This window comes from Paramisgurnus dabryanus, chromosome 2 (genome assembly GCF_030506205.2).
Source record: "Paramisgurnus dabryanus chromosome 2, PD_genome_1.1, whole genome shotgun sequence".
Taxonomy (NCBI): domain Eukaryota; kingdom Metazoa; phylum Chordata; class Actinopteri; order Cypriniformes; family Cobitidae; genus Paramisgurnus; species Paramisgurnus dabryanus.
The window spans coordinates 17,666,611-17,689,020 of record NC_133338.1 but is presented as its reverse complement, the minus strand read 5'-3'; the positions used below and the strand labels follow the sequence as shown (position 1 = coordinate 17,689,020).

Sequence of the window (22,410 nt, the reverse complement as noted above, 5' to 3'; positions counted from 1 at the left end):
TTGTTTCCATATACGAGACAAATTATGTATGATTGGGTTTTGAACGCCCTTTGCTTTGTCAGGTAGTGTTGGTGAGAGTATTAAGGCTGTAGGTAAATATGGATCACAGTCTTCCATTTCAATAATTAACCAAGTGGGGAGTGTATTAGAAGTGATGTTGAAGGAGTTTATTTTTTTTAAAGCACACGCCCAATAATACATCATAAAATTTGGAAGGGATAGGCCTCCATTCGTTTTAGATTTGGTTAGATGTTTTTTATTAATTCTTGGCGTTTTGTAATCCCACAAAAATGGATTTATAATTGAATCAATTTTTTTAAAGAATGATTTTGTTAAAAAAACAGGGATATTATGAAACAGGTATAATATTTGTGGTAAAAAGATCATCTTTATGGCGTTTATCCTCCCAAGTAGTGATATTGGCAAGGTTTTCCAAAATTTTATTTTATTTTTGAGTTTTTCTAATAAAGGTAAAAAGTTAGACTGCATGAGGGAAGAGAGTTGCTTTGTAATCTCTATACCCAAGTATGTGAATTTATCAGTAGTAACCTTAAAAGGAAACCTTGCCAACGTTATTTGAGGGATATCATGAATTGGCATTAATATACTCTTGGTCCAATTTATTCGATATCCTGAAAATTTCCCAAACATTTCAATTTTTTCAAGAATATGTGGTATGGAGAGGAGAGGTTTGGTCACATATAACAAAATATCGTCTGCATATAGCGATATTTTATTTGTAGTAGTCTTAGTCTGATAGCCATATATTTGGGGATCTGAACGGATACTTTGTGCAAGTGGTTCAATAGCAAGAGCAAAAATTAGTGCTGACAGGGGGCATCCTTGTCGTGTTCCTCTGAACAAAGTAAATGACGAAGATAGGTTGCGATTAGTATGAATTTGTGCTTTTGGATTTGTATACAAAAGTCTTATCCATTTTATAAACCTCTCACCTAAATTAAATCGTTTTAGTACTTCGAACAGATATTCCCACTCTATCTGGTCAAACGCCTTTTCGGCGTCGAGAGTCAATATGGCTAGGTCGTTGTGGGTTTTCCTGTCAGTGTTTAAAATATCAAACAGATGGCGTAAATTAGACGTTGAGGATCTATTTAATATAAAGCCAGTTTGATCATTATGAATTATTGTATTCATTAAGGGAGTTAATCTATTGGCGAGTATTTTTGCGTATATTTTATAATCTAAGTTTAATAGAGAAATTGGGCGATATGAGCCTACATTTAATTCATCTTTACCTTTTTTATGAATAACAGTGATTGTAGCCTGAGTTAATGTTGGTGGCAAGACGCCATCTAATTGAGCTTGGTTGTACATTCTATGGAGAAATGGTATAAGAATATCACTAAATTTTTTATAAAGTTCAATCGGTATGCCGTCAGGTCCAGGCGATTTTCCGCTTTTAAGAGAGGCTACTGCTTTTTGTATTTCTGTGGCGTGAATATCTATATTAAGCCTTTCCGAGTTTTCAGGTGAGATTCTTAATAGGTTGCATTCGTCTAGGAATTTATTCATAATGTTGGGATCATAATTACATTTTGAAGTATACAAATCAGAATAAAACTCTAAAAAACGTGTATTTATCTCCTTTGGTTTAAATAATATATGCCCCCTGTCATCTCCAATCCTGTGAATAGCACGGTCGGCTTCTATTTTTTTAAGTTGACGAGCTAATAATTTGTGAGGTTTCTCTCCAAATTCAAAATATTTTTGTTTAGTAAATAAGAAAGCTGATGTAATTTTCCTGGAGAGAAGTTGGTTCAATTGATATTTCAAATTAGTTATTTCTCTATGCAAGTCGGGAGTGGGGTTTAAAGCATTCTGTCGATCCAATTGTTGTATCTGTTCTTCAATATATTTACATTTATTTGTTTCTTTTTTCTTTTTGGTCGCTTCATATGAAATCACACATCCTCTCAAATAGGCCTTAAACGCTTCCCATAAAGTACATGATGTGACTTCTGGGGTATCATTCGTTTCAAAATATAGTTTTATTTGAGCTTCAATAAATTCACAAAACTCCCTATTTGTCAGTAATTGAGGGTTTAATCTCCAAGATCTAATGGGTGGGTCCATACCTTCCAAATGTAAATTGAATGTAAGTGGGCTGTGGTCTGAAATTGATATGGTATGATATTTCACATTCGTTGTGAATGGAAATAGTTTAGCGTCAACTAAAAAATAATCAATTCTACTATACGAGTTGTGAACTGCCGAAAAAAAGGAATAATCTCTACCAGATGGATTGGTAAAGCGCCATAAATCTATTAGGTTCATACTTTTAAGAAATGAATTTATAAGAACACTTGAATTATTTTTGGGAATTTTACGAGATGCTGACCGATCAAGAAATGGGTCTAAAGGCGTGTTAAAATCTCCTCCTATTATTAACATAGTTTGCGATAAATTGGGAAGTAAACTGAAGATTTTCTTAAAAAATGCAGGGTTATCTATATTGGGAGCATATACATTGACGAGAGTTAAAGTTGTGTTGTGTATCTCTCCTGAGACAATGATATAGCGACCGTCTTTATCGGCTATAGTAGAATTATGAATAAAGGGTATCCCTTTCTTTATTATAATAGCAGCGCCTCTTGCTTTTGTGGAAAAGGACGTATGATATATCTCTTTTACCCATTTGGCTTTCAATCTGTTATGACAGTTGTCTTTTAAATGTGTCTCTTGCAAAAAGGTTATATCTGAGTGTAGTGACTTTAGGTGATTCAAAACTTTACCTCTTTTCACCGGATTGTTTGCGCCTCGTATATTCCAGCTTGTAAATGTCAGTCCCTTTTTAAAGTTCAATGCATTCGTCATATGTAATAGAAAGGGAAATTGGCATATGAATAAAATAATGGATCAAATATCTATATGAAATATAAAGAATGAGACTTGCTTCTATTGCTGCACAAAAATTGTAATTCCGCATATTCACGAGCATAAACACAATACACAACAAACAAGTAAACAACATAAACTTAAATACCTTAAGCTAACCTAATTTAGCTGCAGGAAAATGGTTAACGGGAAGAGACAAAAACAAAACTTCCCTATATGAGTAACCTAACTAACAAAGACTGTTACTCCTTTTGGGGTAAGGCCCTCAAGCCTAACTATAATGTCATAGCCATGTATAATATAGAACAAATTATTTATAGGTAAATTTAAGAGTAAAAAAATAAAAATAAAATAATAATAAAAAAATAAAAAAAATTAATAATAATAATAATAATAAAGAAAAAAGTAAAACCTATATAATAATCATATATTGTGAAAGGTTTGTAAACTTAACAATGTATTCTTATACTTTAATCTTAATGGGTACCTCCAGAGCAAAACTTAAGCGACTGTGGAGCAGCAAGTTCTTGTCGCGTTATCTTACCACAGTCTGTAAGGCTCTCTGTCAGTAATGGTACCTAATATATTATCAGTTTTTTTTTTAACAACTTCCAATTGATCCCAATGGTGTTGTGATGAGGCGTTCAGCATACTCCTCGGCTTTCTGCGGGTCTGTAAAGGATGACTGGGTGCCGTTATGGGTCACTAGGAGTCTTGCTGGATAGAGTAAACCATATCTAACGCCGGGTAGGTTGCGCAATATTTGCCTGGCTCTGTTAAATTGCGCTCTTTGTTTTGCCACTGATGGAGGATAGTCGGGGAAGATGCTTATGGGTTTACCATGATACTGGAGATTTCTCTTAGCAGCAGCTTTACGGAGAATGTCTTCCAGGACGTGGTAGTAATGGAGACGTATTACAAATGGGCGTGGTGGGTCAGAGGGGTTCGGACGTTGGCGGATGGTCCTGTGGACTCTGTCAATAAGCGGGGCTTCATCCAGCGAGAGTACGTCCCTCAGCAAGTTGGCAATAAAATCCCTCGGTTTTGTCGTTTCCAACCCCTCTCGTACGCCTGTAATTCTGATATTGTTTCTACGAGATCTTCCTTCTAAATCTTCATTCTTTTGTTTAAGGCTGACAACTTCGGCATTGAGTTTAGTCACCTGTTGTTCAAGTTGAGTAATGCTATCGGAGTGTGTAGTAGCGGCTTCTTCTATGTCCGTAACTTTAGCTTGTAGCGTCTGGGATTTTGCTTCAAGATTAGCAATTGACATCTGGGCCATATTTTTAGTCGTGACAATCTCCTCTCTCAAATCATTATACACACGTTCAATACGTCTTTCCAAGTTCTCACAGATGTCATCTTTTATCTTAGCCATTTCACTTCTGAGTGCTGTGATAGCAGCTAGTAGAGTTCGGTTAGGTGGATCCTCTTCATCGCCGCTAGACTCATCGGGTTGCGTGTCAGGCAAGGCCGGAGGTTGATTAAGGCCTGGTTGAGTCGATTTCGGTTTCCTGGATTTTTGTTTGCTCATGTTGAGATATCCAACCGAATTTGAAATTGTAGTATTTTAAAGTTAAGTGCGTTTCAAAAACATATATTTTACATAGTTTTTGGCTCTTGAAAAATAGTTTTTAACGGATTTGGCTCGAGGAGCTCTTAAAGACACGTCTTACTCCGTCATTAGCACCGCCTATACATTTTTAAAATGTATTTAAAAATTGTGTCTATCTTGTCAAAAGTTGAGCTACAAAACAGATAAGCCGTTTTTTTCCGGTGATGACATTAAAAATAACTAGCCTATATTTGACCCGATTGTCTCTGGTTAATACGTCGGTGTTCACTTTAAAATCATAGAAAATAGATTTCTGAAACAAAGGATATAGCTAACCATCTAAGTGAATACAGACATGATCAAAGTTAAAGTAAGCGAGCGGTATTTCTCTTCCAAATAATAAAATAATTTCAGTGTTTTTCTTGTTATAAATTAACGTTTAGGAATTCTATAAATTGTATATGAGTCTTTATCATTTACAGTAACAATCACAAATTGTCTTAATTATCGTTTTTTATCATAACTTTGACGCGCTAAATCTACAAATTAAAAAGTGAAGCCGTGTCTTTTTATGTTTGTGCTTAAGAAGCCTAATGGTTTTAATGACCTTTGAATGTTACAACAATAGCTGGCTTCCATTTAACACAACTATTGGTGTTTTATTAGAGCTTTTAACTTAAAACATATGACAAAAAAATATCAAATTAACATCAATAATAATAATAATAATAATAATAATCCATAGTTAACTGTTAAAAAACATAGCTAAAAACATAAAGAACAATAACAAATATATTAAAAAAAATTGATAAAGGCTTAATTAAATTAAGAAAAAAAAGATCCAGACGACATGGCGCAGATGTCACATAGCTTCTCACACAGCTTCTCCCATTCATTTTTAGGTGGCATATGTCACGAAGTCAGCACAGGACAAGGGACGCGACGATTGACACGACTGTATGCTTAGTTAGCAAAGGAAGTTCAGCTTTCACACCCCATATATGTGGGACTAAAATGTAAATAATGCAAATAACTGCTAATAACCTCTGGGGTTCGAACGTTCTGACACGCAAAGTGAAGCGCGCATGTGACTGAGCAGAAAGTGAAGCTTCTTTTGTCATTGGTCACGTGATTTCTACGTTAACAACAAGCTTCGAATCGATGCTTCATCTGGCACGCCCACTTTTGCTCGACACAAGCTCCGAAGCCTCGCTTCAAATGTAACATCACTAAATCCTGAATCACCAAGCCTTATAGACGCCTTTTTCAAGACGAGTCCTGTGCCAATGAACGCTATCTATCGATCTGTGCTCGATTGCTCTTCCTTCATTCTCCAACTACCCGGATGTCTGTCTCAGTAACTTGAAATTGAATTTGAGAACTGAATCTGAATTATGAGAAGTGAATTTGAAGATATAAAGAGAGTTTAATTTTCAGTGAGGATCAAATTTTATTAGACTTCAGTTTCAAACTAATAAATTCAATTTCAAATGATACAATTCAAATTCAGTTTTTCAATGCAATTATTCAAGTTTAGCTATTCAAATTCAAATATAAATGATTGAAATTCAGTTTCTGGTGGCACATATATCAGCCCATACCTGTGTCTCTACAATGTTCTGCTGCAGAGATATAAGGCTTTGTTTACTCTGTTGCTAGGGTACTGTATTTGGTTGCTAGGAAAAAAATGGCATCCACTAGTGATTACCCTCCGAGTCACGAGTCAAACGGTCCAACCCCCTGTGTCTGTACGATGTTCTGATGCGGAGTTATAAGGCTTTGTTTACTCTGTTGCTAGGGTACTGTATTTGGTTGCTAGGGAAAAAATGGCATCCACTAGTGATTACCCTCCGAGTCACGAGTCAAACGGTTCAACCCCCGTGTCTGTACGATGTTCTGATGCGGAGTTATAAGGCTTTGTTTACTCTGTTGCTAGGGTACTGTATTTGGTTGCTAGGGAAAAAATGGCATCCACTAGTGATTACCCTCCGAGTCACGAGTCAAACGGTCCAACCCCCGTGTCTCTACGATGTTCTGATGCGGAGATATAAGGCTTTGTTTACTCTGTTGCTGGGGTACTGTATTTGCTTGCTAGGGAAAAAATTGGCATCCCATAGTGATTACACTCTGAGCCACAAGTCAAACGGTCCAACCCCTTTGTCTCTGCGATGTTCTGATGCGGAGATATAAGGCTTTGTTTACTCTGTTGCTAGGGTACTGTATTTGGTTGCTAGGGAAAAAAATGGCATACCGTAGTGATTAAACTCTGAGTCACGAGTCAAACGGTCCAAGCCCCGTGTCTCTACAATGTTCTGATGCCGAGATATAAGGCTTTGTTTACTCTGTTGCTAGGGTACTGTATTTGGTTGCTAGGGAAAAAATTGGCATCCCATAGTGATTACACTCTGAGTCACAAGTCAAACGGTCCAAACCCCGTGTCTCTACGATGTTCTGATGCGGAGATATAAGGCTTTGTTTACTCTGTTGCTAGGGTACTGCCATATATGGGTAATACCACTAATAAGTATGCAAGATAATAATAGTGATGCCTTGCATAAATGCAAGCACCACTAATAAATATGCAAGATAATAATAGTGATGCCTTGCATAAATGCAAGCACCACTAATAATATCTTTGAAGAATAGTAATAGTGACCTTCAGAGTCACAAGGAAAACAGTCCAACCCCCGTGTCTCTACGATTTTCTGATGCGGAGATAATAACGATTTGTTTATTCCGTTGCTAGGGTGCTCATATTTGGTTGCTAGGGGCGTGGCTTAAAACCACATGGCAACCACTAGTGATTACCCTCCAAGTCACGAGTAAAACGGTCCAACCCCACGTGTCTGTACGATGTTCTGATGCGGAGATATAAGGCTTTGTTTTTTCGGTTGCTAGGGTGCTGATATTTGGTTTCTAGGGGCGTGGCTTGGGAGTGGCTAATGATGTGGCCAGTGATTACACTCCGAGTCACAAGTAAAACGGTCCAACCCCCGTGTCTTTATGATGTTCTGATGCCGAGATATAACTGTTTGAATTTTATGTTGCTAGGGTGCTCAAAAGTGGTTGCTAGAGGCCTGGCTTAATACATATGTAATGATCCTGAGAGACTGATTGGATGCCTGAGTAAAATGAGCCCACCCCCATGTCTCTATGACACTGTGGTGCAAAGATATCCATCTGGGCATTTTATAATGGCAGTCTATGGGAGATGTTGCTAGGGTGCCCAAAATGGTTGCTAGGGGCGTGGCTTAATAGTTCTGAGATGATCCTGAGAGACTGATTGGATGCCCGAGTAAAATGAGCCCACTCACTTATCTCTACGACAATGTAAAGCAAAGATATCCCATCTGCAACGGTTTTATTCCCTTATATTGGCGTGTTCCCTGCCCCATTATAAGTCAATGGGAAATTTCGGGTGCCTCTTACACCCCAGGGTTACAACTTACACCCCAATGTGATGTATGTTCTTACAGAGCCTAGAAAAAATTTCTATGATTGGTTGTTAATAATTAGTTCAATGATTGGTTAAAGCCTACACGGCTGCCGCTCACAAAAAGATAAGGGCGAATTCTAATGGAAAGTGATCCTCCCTATGCCCTTTTCCATTCGAAGATCAGGGACCGGATTCACAAAACATTCTTAAGAAGAAAAATCTTCTTAACTGCCATTTTTATCTTAAATTCAAGCTTAAGGAAAAAAGTAAAGAATATTTTGTATTCTCAAAAAAGCTTCTTAAGAAAGTTCTTATTTTTTTCCCTTAAGTATGTTCTTAAGAAAAAACTTAAGAAGAATTTCAATTCTCGAAAAATAAACTGTCTTAAATAACATCTTAAAGTTAGGATAACCTTACAGTAGTCTTAAATCTCAAAATGTAAGACGTTTTATAAGTTAATGTGATTGTTTTAAATTTGACATGTTGTATTTTGTAGTCTGAAATGGCAATTTAATCAGTTTACTTCACATAGATTAGTTTAAAGAGGAATTCCACATTCATATAATAAAGTTTAATGGCTTACTCAGTAATATGTCATGAAACACAAATAAGTATTGGTGATAATATTAGCAAACATTTAATTTCCTCCGTAATAGCCTACATTTATTGTGAAATTACATAACAGCTAAAAGTCGCTTTAAGCGGGAGGCGAACCGGTAATCGCTCCGTCATGTGAGCCGAGGGCTCCGAAACGGCGGGCACGCTTCACCCTCCGCGTCCGTCTCTTGACGCGTGAGCGTGGGTCATGGGAGACGAAAGCCGTGGGCACGGAGAGTAAAGCACGCACACTCAGAGCGCTCGACCCGCATGACGGACCGATTGGGACATTATGGAATTATATTTAAGCACCGCACTGCCTTAAGGCCCTGGTATACTTTTTTTCCGCGTCCGCGTCCGGCTCGCGCGCGCACGCGTCCGCGTGGCTTTTAAAGTATACTCAACGCGGTTGAAGTGCGGATGGCCGAATTTTGCACATGCGCAGTACAAATGTTTCGTCTTACTCTTCCTGGCCGTCAGAGGGCAGTACAGAGTCGCTTTCTTGTAGAGGACATGCAAAAAAAACAGGATAGAAGAAGACTGGCGACCGCATTGCAAACAACAAACAGTAGATAGCGAACGCAAAGAAAGTAGAATAATGGAAGAAACGCTTTTATGCCTCCTTTTTTTGGAAGAAGAGGAAAAGAACAAAAAGAGGGACAGGCAATGGTGTGTGCGACCATTGAATCGGAAAAGGCCAGCAGATGGAGAGTTTAGCACTTTGGTCCAAGAGATGCGGAGTATTGACCCCGAGAAGCATTATCAATATTTCCGAATGTCTGCTTTAAAGTTTGACGATTTGTTACGTCGCATCGCTCCCTACATTCAGCACAAGCAGACACATTGTGCTCCAGTTGGTGCGGCAGAAAGGTTAGCCGTAACCTTGCGATTCTTGTCAACAGGAGCTTCGCTTAGTAGCATAGCCGCAAGCTACAGGTTGGGCAGCCGGACTGTTTCCAAATTGATCCCTGAGGTGTGCCAAGCAATTTGGAATTGTCTGCAGCCCGAGTATGTTGCTGTACCATCGCAAGCGCAATGGTTTGACATCGCACAGGACTTCTGGCGAATTTGGAACTTTCCTCTGTGCGTTGGTGCCATAGATGGAAAGCACATTCAAATCAGGGCCCCTCCAAATGCTGGTAGTGACTTTTTTAATTACAAGGGGACTCATTCCATTGTATTGATGGCGGCATGTGATGCACATTACCGCTTCACAATGGTGGATATTGGTGCTTACGGTCGTGAAAGTGATGGAGGCATCTTTAAAGAGAGCGAGTTTGGCTCCAAAATCCTTGATGGAACCCTGGGTCTGCCAATGCCAGCTATCCTGCCGGGCACCAACATTGTGAGCCCCTATACTTTTGTCGGAGATGCGGCTTTCCCACTACACACAAACCTGATGCGACCATATCCTGGTAAGTTTTTAATATGCAAACTTTTAAAGAAATAGGCATAGTAACAATTGGTAGAAACTTGACGTTGTGTTCAAACCTCATGTACTATTTTTTTGTTTTGTTGTTCACAGGAAAAAACCTCACTCTGGAACAACAGGTATACAACTACCGACATTCCCGTTCCAGAAGAATCATTGAGAATGCTTTTGGTATTTTGGCATCACGGTGGAGGATCTTTGGTCGGCCCATTGACTGCAGCACAACAAACACTGTGCACATTGTAAAGGCTTGCGTGGCGTTGCACAATTTTTTGGCCCACACAGACAAAGACAATCCATGCAACAACCGATACATTCTTGTTAACTATACAGACAGTACAAATGCAACAGGGGATACTGTTTTGGGAGACTGGAGACGCGTTGTCGATGGTGACAATAACCTTCTTGACCCACAGCAACTCTCTGCAGGACGAGCTACACGAGCGGCCATTCTGACCAGAAACAATCTGGCCATGTTTTTTCAATCGACACAAGGCAGTCTACCATGGCAAGGACGAGTGGTAGCAAGAGGACTGCTAAACCCTCAGTGACATTAAAAACTTTGTGACGTTGATAATGAAGAGATCACATTTCCAATTTTCATTTTGTACATATAATTTTTTGTTCTATGCAAAGAAATGTTTCGCTACTCAATTATAGCTCATACACTGTAATAAATCTTAAACTAAATCATTGTTTTGTGTGGAGTTTTGCTTTGATTAGTTAAACAGACAAAAAGGAAGTGTACTACTAATGTGTTTTGCAATGTGCAAATGTATATGTAGGCAGGCTACAAAAATACAATGCCAGACTGAAACCACAGTTTGAGTTTTGCGAATATGCTGCAGACATAAGGGTTTGTCGTGTACCTTCATAACTTTAAGACAAAAGCATTGCTTAATGTAGGTGTGCTCTTTACAAATAAAAGTACAATAACTGTATTGTTTTAAATACTTATGCACACCCATACATACATACACACATAATGCATACATACACACACTCACACACACATACATACTCCCATACATGTACATACGCACATACACATACACACACTCATATACACACACACACATTTACACACATACAACCGTACATACATGCATACACAAGCAGGCTACATAAGAAACTGCAACATGAAAACACACGTAGTAACTCTGTAAATGTGAGCCTCATAACACTACATAATTGTCATGAAAAAAAGGTGCTTAATGTATGTGTTCTTATATTAGTGCAAAAGAAATAAATATCAAAATGTGGAAGTTATTAGTTTGGTGCAATGGTTTTTTATATATATATATATATATATATATATATATATATATATATATATATATATATATATATATATATATATATATATATATATATATATATATATATATATATATATATTTTGAAACTAAAACAAACATTACTTGTTCATAACAAGTACTTAAAACATATTTGCAAGACATAACGAATGCCGATGTGACATCTTCATATACAGTTTGAATAAGTGTGTTGCAGTACCGTGGTGTAAAAAGTGAATGATTGGTAATATTACTGTCTGTCAGACTTCGGCTTTACATCGACTGACCCTGAGTGTCTTTTTTATTACAAACATCAAATTTCAGTAATAGAAATATATACTGGCAGATTAAAAAGTATTTATCAGCCAGTGCTGAAAAACCCATATCCAAATACTGGCCGATATAGCGGCCGCTGCAAAATGTATACACTAACAAATGTATACACACACACACAAGTAAGCATATATCTATATATACATATATATATATTGATATATATGCATATACATACATATATATGCATATATATAAAGATATATATATATATTTATATATATGTGTGTGTGTGTGGGTGCATGCTTGTATGTATGTTGATACTACTAGCAGTAGTGCAACAGAAAAGAGGGTGCACGTATTGTGCGACATGCATATATATATGTGTGCATGTATTAGAAGCAGGCAACAACAAAAAGACTGAAACCACAACTACAAATTGTGCAAATGTTACATTCATGTACATACATGAATTTAATATTTATTAGTGCAACAGAACAAAGTGTACAGGTATTGTGTTGTTGTACATATGTGTTTTATATATATATATATATATATATATATATATATATATATATATATATATATATATATATATATATATATATTTGTTAAAAACAATCAGGCAGCAAAAAGAAAAATGCTGACTTAAACAACAGCTTGAGATTGTGCAAACGCTACATTCATGTACATACATGAATACAATATTTATTAGTGCAACAGAAAAGAGTGTTCAGGTATTATGTATGTACATATAATGTGTACAGGTATTGTGTTGTTGTACATATGTGTTATATATAAATATATTTATTAAATACAATCAGGCAACCGAAAGAACAAAAGCTGACTGCTACCACTGCTTAGAGGTTGTGCAAATGTTACATTCAGATGTACATACATACATGAAGTTAAGATTACAATAGAGAGTAATGTAGTTGTGAATTTTTTAGTGCAATTGATTTAAAGAAGTGTAAAAGTTCACATGAGACCACAGCTTGACGCCGTGCTAACTGCTGCATACGTGTTTGTATGTGTGCATACATTTCAAGCAAAAGCATGCAGATGTGCTTTTCCTTGTGCAATAAAATTATAAAAGAAAGTGTCCAGGTAATGGATGGATTTTGTAACATGGTAATTATACAAACATGTATTTCTAAGTGTCCATACAGTTACTGTAAATATCTACATTTGCTAATGTACAGAAACGTTGGTCTGTACATGTAACTATTTATAAACACAAAAACATTAATAAAAAAAAAAAACACTCAATTAAATACAAAAACACACATTGATTCACGTAATGTGTGCAAAAAGTGGAAAAAAAGTCTTCAAAAAAGTAAAAAAAATTCCAAAAGTATAAAGTTCTTCAAAGTGAAAGTTAAGTGTTTGAAAGTTGTTAAGTAAGTTTTTTAAAGTGCACGTTCTAATCAGAAGTACTGCAGTCCTCCATTTGCCACTTGAACAGCACTTGGGAAATTTCCAAACGGGCACAAGCTTTATTTTGTTTGGAGAGCTTGCTGATTGATGTCCCCACCATCTTGCCGAAGCAGTAATCATCATCTTCTTCCAATTCGCGTTTCTCGTCGCATCTTTGTAGCCTTGCCATGATGACCTGTTGTAGTGGTGTCAGCTGCTCCTTTTTCCGCATCTTTGAAGCTGGAGGGGAGACCGAGGACAGTGGCGATGAGGAGGCCAAGGGCGATGGGGAGGCCGAGGGCAATGGAGAGGCCGAGGGCAGTGGCGACGGGCATGGCGACACCAACAACGCTGAATGCTCGGATGAGGAAGATGATGGTGAGGGCGACAATGAAGCAGGCTCCTCATTATCATTGAAGGCGCATTCCGAGCTGTTCGAAGAAAATTCAGTTTTCTCACTGTTGCACTGGTCCTGGAATATATAAAGTTAACAATTGTTAAATGTAAACTCACTTTTACAGCAATGTTTATGCTAGCAAGGAAGCGAACAGCTAGCATATAGTATGCTAACTTAAACAGTTGGTGTTTGAATTTTGACTTACCTCTTTTGTGAAGTTACTATCTGTTTCCCGGTGTTTAATAAATGTAGACAGCCATCCGAGCAGATTAACGATCGGCGGGACCGGTTTGATTCCACCAGGATCACCGCTCTTTCCCTTTATTTTTTTGGAGGACTTTACATATCTATCTCGTAGGTTTTTCCAGCGCTGACGGCAATACGCCTCATCTTTTCCCATGCGGTGGCTAATTTCTTTCCAAGAATTAGCAGCTCGAAAAATATCTTTGTATTCTCTTAAACAAGAGTTATACAAATGGGGATATTTGCGGATCTCTTCGCACAAACGCTCATCAAATTCGCAATCCATTGTGTTTTCGATTCTTCCTCAACGTGCTTACTTGAATCGATCGTCTGCACTCTTCTTCGACTATGGGACTGTACTATGTGTATTGCCACCTAGTGGACCCTCCTAATCGAACTCGCGCATGCGCTGTTGTACGCGGACTGTACGCGGACTGTCCGCGCGGTCTCAAATTTTGGGCCGGCCGCGGACGGCCGCGGACCCTCTTGATGACGAAAATGACGTCATGCGGACGGCGCGCATACGCGGACGTCCATAGTATACTTTCGGCTTTAATACTGTAGCTGGCCTTTGTTACAACAGCGAATAACATTCTGTAGAAGTCTTAATGCATCACTCGTTTGTATCGCGTTAATGATCGCAAGTAGTCAAAAGATTAATGGATAAGTGTTTTGTTACCTCATTAATTAATTTAAAAGCTTGTCATTTTATTCTTAAGACACAAATTTAAGATATTCTTAAGAAAAAAATTGAGAACTTCTTAAGAAATGTTTGAGAATTGCACTTAGGAACATTCTTACGCACTTCTTATAATTTATCTTAAGAACTTTCTTATTTTTTGTCTTAAGAATATTTTCGTGAATCTGGCCCCAGATCTCTTGATGTATAAACTCTAGAGAAATTTGTGCAATTGTGTCTCATAGTGTGGCTAATTAAACACACTTGGCTCTTCAAATGTAGTAACCCATGTGTTTCTACAAAATCCTCGAGCGGAGCTATGACCCATCAAAGTTGGGCCCAATGTTAAGTCAATGGGATTTTTCGGGTGGTTTTTTGCCCCCCTTTCGGAAATCATGCACCCGATCGCTTATAAAAGTCATAGCACACCTCTCCTCAATAAACTGATGCAGCACAAAGTGTATAATTTGGGCATTTTAAACAGATTAAAAGAAAGTAACAGATTAATGGACTATTTTTTGATTTTGAGGTTGCATGCAAAATCCATTTGGGTCAAAAACCGAGGGGGCACGTGCCCCCTCAGTTTCAATGGGCATGACGCCTCTGGTTACAGGTATTCAAATCAACAAAATGACAAGGGGTGCCCAAATTTATGCACCTGTCTAATTTTGTTATAATGCATATTGAACATTTCCTGTTAATTCAATAAACCTCATTTCACTACTGAATTATTACTGTGTCATTCAGTTATTTGTTAGATCAAAATAAAATTGAACACCCAAAAATTTATAAATAAAAATCATGGAAATTGTCAGGGGTGCCCAAACGTTTGCATATGACTAGGGATGGGTATTGTTTGGGTTTTTTTCAATACCGGTGCCAAATCGATACTTTTAAAACGGTTTCGCTGCCCAAAGCGATACTTTGAAAAAGTCACAAAAAGACGGCGGATGAAAGTACAGCATAAAACACAATGAAAATTCTTCTCTGTTTGTCATAATTTCTTTATTAATGATTTGCCTAAAGCACCATCATCTTTTAAGACCTGCATTCTTGATTTCTACTTTATGAGATTTTTGATTTGTGAATTAAATAAAATCTTCTCAACACTCCACTTTGAGCTTAGAAAAATGTTCTATGATTGGTTGTTAATAATTAGTTCAATGATTGGTTAAAGCCTACGCGGCTGACGCTCACAAAAAGATAAGGGCGAGTTCTAATGGAAAGTGATCCTCCCTATGCCCTATTCCCAGGGCCGCCTTAACCTAATGTGAGGCCCTGAGGCTGAGAGGTTTTGGAGGCCCCCCATACCCTCAATTTATAGTCTTATTAAAAAAAAAGTGTAATATCTAGGTAATCTACATAACAAAATGCATTAGTTTCTTTCAATACATCCAACAGTGAGTTTTCCCTCAATGACCCAGAAACCACCATAATATCACTAATTTAACATATCACTGAGCCACTTGAGCATAAACACAAGACAGTTTATTTAACAACCACACACAGCAACTTCTGGTGAAAATAAAACCAAAATGTGTGAGAGTATATGTTTATAAGCTTTATTTCATTTCATTTATTTATTTTTCTTTTCATGGTAATGCAATACAAGAAGCCACAAACAACAATCCAATAAACACAACAAAATGCATTCCATGACAAGAAGAACAGGAGTAGGATGAAGAACTAAATTCTTATAGACTCCTACCCCATTCTTATTTTAAAGCATTTACAAATTTGAAATTTATATCTATATAGTTTTTGGAATATACAAATTTGCAGAAAATTGCCACTCACTCACTAAAGGCTCAGCACAGTTTTAAAAATATAAGAAGTTAAAGTTAGTTTTAAAGTGAAAATGCATTAATGATAACAAAAGATAAGTCTTATAGACAGAATCTTGTTTTTTAATCAGTTACTTATTTTGTAGGCTATTGAAAATATAGTAGGCCTATGCATTGTATTTAGTATTTATGCATACTACGCATGTAAAACTAACACATATGAATATTTACAAAACAGAACAGAAGGGAACATACATGTATATAAGATCTTTAGATAAGGAGATTATAAATATAAATGGTGCGATCAGGGGATGATCATTAGAGATGGTCTTGTCGCGCTTTGACTTGCACATTTACCGTTGCGTCTTTCTTAACCAACAGATGTGTACTGTGAGCTAACATCGCGTCAAACTACATCGCAACAGCTGCGCACGCGTCACTGATATAAACGCGAGTAAACTTAAACTTTATAACAACGAACAGCATTAATATGTTCGGGTACTCTTTTCTTTATTTGGCAGCACAGTATCTTGCGCACAGTTGGAGAGACTTCTGCATGCCAGAGACTCAGCTGCATGAGCACAGAGAGCGAGCGCGCACGCGAAAGAGAGAGAGACCTCAGCACCTCAGTGCTTATTATGAAATTTCAGAAATTACTCTTTCATTTGTTGGTGGATTATTTCCCGTTTCTCTGTCACACTCAGTCTAACATGTAGGAATGCCAAGTTGAAAACGCGCACATTACGCGGAATAGAAAAATCTGTTACGTCTGATATTTTATTTCACGGTAAGTTACCACGGACCAGTCAGCACCCATGTAACGTGCATTTAGAGTGATTGACAGATAACCTGACGAGTTACAAAACAATATGAACGTGAACTTGGGAGGCCCCTGAACTTGAGAGGCCCCTGGGCTTCAGCCCAGGTAAGCCCGTGCATTAAGGCGGCCTTGCCTATTCCATTCGAAGATCAGATCTCTTGATGTATAAACTCTAGAGAAAGTTGTGCAATTGTGTGTCATAGTGTGGCTAATTAAACACACTTGGCAAATAGAGCAATAAAATACAGCGTCTATTCTCTTTATTTGGATTGACTGTTCATGCGACATCCTCTTTGTAAAGTGCCCTTCAATGGCGCAAAACGGCATTTGGAATTCACCCCAAATATTTTGTTATCGGCTTGTAAAACCATTCACGTTTTGACGCTTTCTGCATGTCTCTGATGAACTTGACACCCGTTACTGCCGCGGCCCATCTCAGAGGCCAATAACAGCCCTAGTACGTATTAAAATATTAGTGAAGTAATACGTTTGAGCAAATTCTCTGAAGAAATGTTACCATATTAGCAAAATAAGCTGCCGTCAGATCAATTGCGGCATTCAAACGCTCCTCTGAGGATCTCATTTTCCAAATTGTTCTTTTAAGTCAGAATATAAAAATAACCTGGACATATGTTCTTACAAAAATTTGTTCAATTTGTATTATTAGGGATGTGCAGATGAGGATTTTTCACATTTAAAAATTATTAAACACAGCGCATATTTTAAATGAAAATATATTTGGCAAAAAAGCTCAAAAGTTGGCTACACTTCATCTTTAACATTAGATTATTTAATATTTCCATTTATAAATAAAATTTATTTTTAAAATGTTTGTTCATTATTACTCTTAACAAAAAACTCAACTCCAATAAAATAGTAGCTCCAATAACAAACTTTCTTATATTAAACAGCTTGTTTATTAATAAAATGAATTCGACGGATGGTATCTGCGTTAAAACACAAATAATTGAAAGACAATTTTTCATTACTACAAATGCTTATTTGTTCATTATTATTTTTTTATTTAAACAGAACAACAATAAATGAGTAAAATTACTCGCTTATATTAAACAGAACGTTCAACAAAAACGAATAGACGTAAAACATTTTACCCACCCTATAAAATAAATAAATCTAAAGATCCCTAGATTTTTCAAAACAAATGATTGGTTTCCGTTTTTTTTAATAAAGTTTAAACTACAACAATGTAAAATATGAACAAACTCACCTAAATTAAGCGAAGAAATCAAACTTAAATCCTATGCATTATCAAAGCTTTCCGACTTTCACATTCACGTGAATTTTGTAAGTCAGGAAATTATTTACACCATATGAGTGCAGTAAAATTTAACTAGCAATCGTGCTGCGCTGGTGTGATTATGCTTTTTGCCCTACAGAGAGCAAAATACTTCAGTCGACCGTTCATGCATTTAAGAGGCACCGAAATGAGGCACCGAAATCTGTGTTCTGATTCGGTCCGGTAGACAAACAAGCTATCAACAAAATGGTCCAAATATGACAAAATGTTCAAATGTACAATAAAGTACTCACTATGGCCTAAGACAATTGGAAATTTGCTCCATATACTTACCTGTCCCAAGCCAGGAGATGTTGCAGCGCTTCAATGTTGAGTTGAACTAACAGTAAATAGTTTTATTAATATTTTTGTAATGTATTAATTATTCCAAGACATAAAAACACAAACAGGCTCTAATAACCACCAGATCTAACCATCTTAGCAAGCTCAACAAAGAAAATCATAATAACTTGATTCCTCTTTAACGCAGTTGCGAAACTGACTAGAAACAAAGAACAAACAGAAACAGATACTTAAACTCCAACACAGTAGACTTCATGAACTTCTTCACTAACAAAATTGTGGTTATTAGTGAAAATATTGAAACTATGCAAGAAACCACCATTTTACCCAATAGTACACTGAACACTAGACTTTTTGTGTTTTAAAGCTTCTACCATAGAGGAGCTCTCACAATTAATAAAATCATCCAAATCATCATTGTGTATATTAGACCCTGTTCCCACAAAATTATTAAAAGAGGTATTCCTTGTAGTGTCAGACCCAGTACTAAATATCGTTAACTCATTGTTAGAACTATGATACTATCCAACAGCTTTTAAATTGGCAGTTATTAGACCCCTCATTAAAAAGCCGCACCTTGACCAGGGAGAGCTTAATAATTTTAGACCAAGCTCAAATTTCCATTTCCTTTCTAAAATATTAGAAAAAGTAGTGGCAAGCCAATTATGCACATTCTTAGTGAATAATAGTATGTATGAAAAGATCCAATCAGGATCCAGGCCCCACCACAGAACAGAGACAGCACTGCTTAGAGTTACATATGACCTCCTTTTAACATCCGATCGTGGTGAAATCTCAATTCTTATATTACTAGACCTTAGTGCACCCTTTGACACAATAGATCACACAGTCTTACTCAATATACTAGAGAACTATGTTGGCATCAGTGGTCAGACATTAGCCTGGTTTAGATTGTATTTCACCAATCGTTATCACTTTGTTTATTTAAATAAGGAAAAGTTATGTCACTCTCCGGTTAAATACTGTGTACCGCAGGGATCAGTTCTGGGTCCTATCCTTTTCTCGTTATACACGTTACCTCTAGGAGACATTATCAGGAAACATAACATACGTTTTCACTGCAATGCAGATGATACTGTTATGAACCCAGTGCAGGTCATTTAGGTTGCAGGTTGGTAGGGTTGTTTTTGTCTTCTTGTTTTGCAGGACCGTGTTCGAGTGAGTGACGTCATGATTTTGGAGGACTTACACCTGTTGTTTACTAATAAATGTTTTTCATTCTTGCATCCTTACCTCACGCGTTGTCCCCTTTCTTTGTCATTGTTTGCGACCATGACAAATGGGGGCTTGTTTAACATTTTTCATGTGATTTGAAAGCGTGTTTGTTCGTTTCTTTGTGAGGAAGTTCTGCGTATTGAGTACCCAGTTGTAAAGTCGCAAGAGCGATTGGTTGTATAACGCTATTTGTTGGTGCATCATATTGAAGGAAATGCGTGTTGAGGTTTGTTTGTTCAATGAGGAAGGATAATGGATTGCAGTGTTGTGGTTGCGCTGTTGTTTCAATGCAGACTTTAGAAGGTAATTTTTTGCAGATCCAGTTGTGGGAGGAATTTGATTACTGTTTGCTGTTCCATTGTTAGTTGTAGCTGCTCATTCCCCTTTGAAACGAGCGGTATTGTAGTTTTTTATTTTAGTTTGTTATTTTTGTGGGGTGACTGTGAGTAGAGCAGTTATAGCTGTGGTAATGAGAAGGTCGCCAGCGTGCTGGTCGCTTTCTTATACCAGCGAAAGATGGTGTTTAAAATACCCCTCACCATTAACCATACGAAGATAAGGGGTGATTTAGTTATATTTATTTGTTATTTTTTGTAGTTAGGGAAAGGATATTTTTCATTCCTCCTGCTGGGATTTGTAAAAGCACATTTACCTTTTCTTTAGTAACGTAGGCTATGTGTAAACTGGAAGCATGTCTAGGGTAGTTGAGGATTTCATTAGTTTTCCTTCTGAAGCTTTGCTTGATTTATGTACAATGGATCAATTGTGTAAACTTGTTGACCATTATAGAATTGAAATTGAATTGTAATACTGTGAGAGAAGCAATTAAAGCAAAACTAATAAAGTAGTCTATTCTATGTGAAATGCAAGCTTTTGCCAGTTAAGCTAAACCAGATGTTTCCTCTTTACACATTTGAGCAATGGGAACGCTTATCGATGTTACAGCTTGAACAAGAATGTTTGAAATTAGAAGTAGAACGAGAGAAAACAAAAAATGAGCAGACAAATACTGAACTTCAAAAATACCGTTTGAATATAATTAGGGAAGGTGGTCTAAACAAAGGCACAAGTGATGTTTTTCGGGTGCTTCCCAGGTGTTTGACACGGCTGGAAATTTGCTGCTGGTTCCTAAATTTAATAAACGAGACCCAGGCACCTTTTTTACATTGTTTCAACGGATAGCAGAAGCTAGAGGATGGCCTACTAAGAAACGTACATTACTTTTACAATGCATACTTACTGGCAGGGCTCAAGAAGCTTATGAAGCCCTTTCACCATTTGATTGTGAAGATTATGATACCGTTAAATCTGCTGTTCTAAAAGCATACCAGTTAGTACCAGAATCGTACCGAAAAAAATATAGATTGTTGGTGAAAGGGTTTAATCAGGCTTATATTGAGTTTGCTAGAGAGCTTACTACGGCATTTAATCGTTTGTGTGTGGCGTCTAAAGTAACCACCCTTGATGAATTAATTAACTTGATTGTCCTTGAACAGTTTAAAAACACAGTTCCTCCTCACATTGTATTGTATATAAATGAGCAGAAAGCTGACATACTGACTAAGGCTTCAGAGTTGGCTGATGATTATATACTTATGCATAAGGGTAGGTTTGAACTACAAAGGACGGATCAAAACTTTTGAGAAAAAGTAGACCGTACACCCAGATTCCTCTCTAATCTGTAATTATTGCCGTGGAAAAGGTAATTGGAAAGATGAGTGCCCTGTGTTAAAATCAAAGGGAAAAGGGGGAAAGACTCGTGTAAAACCAGCTGTCCTGGTAGCACCAGTGTTAAATCCTGTTGGGGCTTGTGAGGATTTTCCTACAGCAGGGAAAGTAAATGATGAGAGTTTTTTCTGGCCAAAATTGAAGAAGGATGTGTCAAAGTATATACAGACATGTCATACTTGTCAATTGACAGGCAAACAAAATCAATAAGTAAAGCCTGCTCCGTTGTTTCCCATTACTGTGGTTAGTCAACCATTTGAGCATTTAGTTATTGATTGTGTGGGCCCATTGCCGAGGTCAAAATCAGGTAGTACGTATTTATTGACTGTTATGTGTGCGTCGACTCGCTACCCTTCTGCTTATCCTCTTCGTACCATTACTGCTTTGTCCGTACTAAGAGCCCTGACCCAGTTTATTTCTATTTTTGGCATTCCAAAGATTTTGCAAAGTGATCAGGGTTCTAACTTTACCTCTCACCTATTTTCTCAGGTTTTGAAGTTGTTGCACATTAGGCACAATAAGGCTAGTGCTTATCACCCTCCAAGTCAGGGGGTGTTGTAACGTTTCCATCAGTCATTGAAGTCGTTGCTGCGTGCTACTGTACAGAGATGAAAGGTGATTGGGAGGAGGGATTGCCTTGGTTGCTACTGTCTGCACCTGTCAGCACAGGGTTTAGTCCCAATGATTTGGTGTTTGGCCATACCATTCATGGGCCATTAGCTGTGTTATGTGATAGTTGGACTGAGGGTACACCACCTCAGAATTTGTTAACTTATGTAAATGGTTTTAAGCGTCGACTGTATGAAGCAGGTGAGATGGCCAAGAAACACTTAAGGTCTACACAGACCCGCATTACGTCACTTTATGATAGACGTTCAAAGAAACGTCAATTTATGCCAGGTGATCAAGTGTTGGCGTTATTACCTGGCTCACCATTCCAAGCTCAGTATACTGGTCCGTTTGTAGTGGTTAAACAAGTTACTGATTTAAACTATCTGATTGCCACTCCAGACAGAACGAAGTCAACACAGTTGTGCCACATTAATTTATTAAAACCATATTA

At 37.4% G+C, this 22,410-nt stretch overlaps 2 protein-coding genes across 2 annotated transcripts in view; both read right to left on the bottom strand.

The window, feature by feature from the left end:
- Positions 1–22,410, bottom strand: part of prmt3 (protein arginine methyltransferase 3) — a 245,211-nt gene that overhangs the window by 73,309 nt on the left and 149,492 nt on the right. The gene's annotated exons all lie outside the window — the stretch shown is intronic.
- Positions 12,053–15,525, bottom strand: LOC135764808 (uncharacterized). The gene is made up of 2 exons (XM_065275497.2): positions 13,463–15,525; positions 12,053–13,332 (listed from the first exon to the last, which is right to left on the bottom strand). Exons 1-2 carry the CDS (start codon positions 13,784–13,786, stop codon positions 12,868–12,870), a joined length of 789 nt encoding a protein of 262 aa, XP_065131569.1. The 5' UTR covers positions 13,787–15,525; the 3' UTR covers positions 12,053–12,867.